Source organism: Rhea americana, unplaced genomic scaffold (genome assembly GCF_003343005.1).
Source record: "Rhea americana isolate MKP2758 unplaced genomic scaffold, rheAme1 scaffold_159, whole genome shotgun sequence".
Lineage (NCBI taxonomy): Eukaryota > Metazoa > Chordata > Aves > Rheiformes > Rheidae > Rhea > Rhea americana.
In genome coordinates this window covers 469,180-472,466 of record NW_028185694.1, presented here as the reverse complement: position 1 = coordinate 472,466, position 3,287 = coordinate 469,180, and the positions used below count along the sequence as shown (strand labels likewise).

Here is a 3,287-nt window from a genome sequence, read left to right as displayed (position 1 = left end):
GGGCAGCCCCGCGCGGCGCCTCCCCGCGGCTCGGCGAGCACCCCGGGGCAGGCGGAAGATCCGCACGGGGAGTTTCTTCCCTGCACGGGCGGAGGGATGGAGCGGGGGGAGGGATGGGAGGTGTAGGGCGGAATCGCTGAAATCTTTTGTATGTGTCTCGATTTTTTTCTCTCTCTCTCTTTCTTTCCTTCCCTTCTCTCTCCGTTTGTGCTCTTTCTCCTCTCCCGTTCTTTCTCTCCCTGCCCACCCCACCCTTCCTCCAGATCCGGCGATTCCTGCCCTCGCCTCGCCCTGTCATTGATGGGAAATCAACTGGATCGCATCACCCACCTGAATTACAGCGAGCTGCCGACCGGGGACCCCTCGGGGATCGAGAAAGACGAGCTGCGYGTCGGGGTGGCTTACTTCTTCTCGGATGAGGAGGAGGACCTGGACGAGCGAGGCCAGCCAGACAAGTACAGTGTGAAGGGCTCCAGCAGCCCTGACCAGGAGACGCCCACCCACCACCTCCACCACCAGCTGGTGCTGAACGAAACCCAGTTCTCTGCTTTCCACGGTCAGGAATGCATCTTCTCCAAGGTCAGCAGCGGCCCCCAGGCTGGGGACCTCAGCGTCTACTCGGTGTCAGCTCTCCCTGCCCTCTGCAAGCCAGGAGACCTGCTGGAGCTGCTCTACTTGGGGCCGTCAGAGCACCCACCGCCGCACTGGGCAGTGTATGTGGGCAGCGGGCAGATCATCCACCTGCACCAGGGGCAGATCCGCCAGGACAGCTTGTACGAGGCGGCCGCGGGCAACGTGGGCCGGGTGGTGAATAGCTGGTACCGCTTTCGCCCGCTGGTGGCTGAGCTGGTGGTGCAAAACGCCTGCGGGCACCTGGGCTTAAAAAGCGATGAGATCTGCTGGACTAACTCTGAAAGCTTCGCCGCCTGGTGCCGGTTCGGGAAACGGGAGTTCAAAGCCGGGGGGGAGCTGCAGGCTGCTGCCGGCTCTCAGCACCAGCAGCAATACTATCTCAAGATCCACTTGGCTGAGAACAAGGTGCACACGGTGAGGTTCCACAGCCTGGAGGATCTAATACGGGAGAAGCGCAGGATCGATGCCAGTGGCAAACTGAGGGTGATCAAAGACTTGGCTATAGTGGATGGGAAAGAATAGCGAACAGCAGGGGTACGTGGCTACATTCCTCCTCCCCTGCCCGGGGAGACCAGCCTGCCACAGAGACAGGAGGCTGCACCCTCTTTCCGTGGGATGCGACTGGAAGCAGGATCCATGGCAACATTCCAAAAACCAGCATTCTTTACACTCATAGCCAGTATTTTGTTTGGCTTTTAATAGCATTAATGCTGAAAGAAAGAGAGGAAGAAAAGAGGGAGGAGGCACACGAAAGCGTTCTGAGTATGTGGACAAAGTCTCTCCTGTTGATCAATGTTGACCATTCTAGCAACGCGCTAAATAAAATTTCAAATTGAAATTTTTTTATTTTTATTTCATGGCTTTAATCCATGATAAGTTTTAAACATGGGGGACCATGGATGTGAATTCAGCTAAATGAGCTTTTAGCTAACATTTGCCTTGCAGCCAACCAAAAGCATCAGTCATACTTTGCTAGCTGGGAGCTGGAAAGGGCTGGGGGGAGGGGGAGAGGGCAAATGCCTGTTTGTTTTGTTTCTCAACACTGTTGTTTCAGCCTGTAGCAGCAACCCAGATTTTGTCCCAGCCAATTCTAGTAAGATATTAATGGGGAAAATACTTTCACATTTCTGGTTGAAACTGATGTTTAAAATATTTGTCTTTTTTTGCTTTGTTTGCAGCCTTCTGCTAAATACCATGATTATGCATAAGCTCTTCCCCCTCTCTTTTTTTTTTCTTTTTTTTTTAATTAAAGAAAGTTGGCAAGCAGTTGTCTTGACACTAAATTTATTTGTTAAAAGAAGTGGTGTATTCTGGAGAACAGTATGCTCAGTGTTGCTCAGAAATCCAGCCTCTGGCACCTCCAGCTTGAGCTGGATAATCATACAGATTTGTAGTGATTCTCACTGCACCACTGCTTCAAAACACCTCTTCATGCACAGGTCAACAGAATCCTGCAAGAAGCAAATAGGTTTGAATTCTGCATGTTGCCTCTTTCAAACAGCGATTTGTTATGTATTTACAATTCTAGTTAAACAAGAAAATAGGTGTAATGTGACAAAGTTCRTCTTGCATTTCAAATTCCAAAGAACTAAACCACATTCAGCCTAAGTTTAGAAATCCAAAGCGGCATAAAAAGATGCTTTTTAATGTGATGTGAACAATGCCTTGTCTGTATTTCAGATCCTGTTCCCTCATTGCTTAATTCTCAGTTTTGAAGTGAAAGATCAGAATATTAAATATCTTAAAAACCTTTTAAAGTTAAGTATTCTGGGATGTTTCTAAATCTATCTGTTCTTTTATTATTAGTCTGAACTGCATACACCTTTTAATTAAGCAATTTTGTCTCTGCATGTTTCAGTGCTGGAAAGAAAATTCATTTGTTTTTGTTTTCCCCCCTCAATATCAGATGGCAGAATAGAAGCAAGACCCCTCTTTGTATATACACTCCACCTCCTGTTGATATATCGTTTCAAGGCTCCTTTTTGTATTAAACAACATCATAAGTAATCCTGTTGCAATAGTAATTTCATTTCTACAAAGAGTTTGCCTTCCATAGCTGCAGCTGTGAGGATGGAGTGTACTTCACTAGAATAAAAGTGTCAGCATACACATAAAAAAAAAAAAATCGCCCTTTAAGTGAAGGTCATCTAACTTTGTGTTTGCTAATACACTTGGCAAAGTTATGTGGCAATAAAAATGAGATAGTGTTCCTTCTATTCCTTGCCCCCTCCCTTTAAAGTACCATGGTTAATACAATATGGGGTAAACATTTTTCAAATGTGAATTGCTATTAATGTCAAACAGCTGCTGAAATAGAAGGTATGTTGTGATCTGAGGCTAAGTGTGTAATATTTTAGCTTAATATTGATGATAGTTGCTGTCTGATAACAATAGCTTTTTTTCCATAAAAAGAACATAATCCTCTATATGATACTTGTGTATTTGATAATTATGCTGCATTACATCCCCCAACTTGTCTAATAGAACTGTGTTCTCCATAGCACTTGGTGAGAGATCTATGACACTAGGCAGACATTGACTTTACACCTCTGATACCTATAAAAGTTTAAATAGATGGAAGGAGAAGGAAAAATGAGCAAAATGCATTTATTTTAATTTTCTCTTATAAGAAATACATAGGAATTGAGATAGGA

The 3,287-nt window shown here is 45.6% G+C and overlaps 1 protein-coding gene across 1 annotated transcript; it reads left to right on the top strand.

Moving 5' to 3' along the window:
* The first annotated feature begins 280 nt into the window (after positions 1–280).
* LRATD1 (LRAT domain containing 1) lies at positions 281–1,491 on the top strand. Its single transcript, XM_085299973.1, has one exon. The coding sequence runs from the start codon at positions 301–303 to the stop codon at positions 1,153–1,155; it is 855 nt and encodes a 284-aa protein (XP_085156099.1). The 5' UTR covers positions 281–300; the 3' UTR covers positions 1,156–1,491.
* The last annotated feature ends 1,796 nt before the right edge of the window (positions 1,492–3,287 follow it).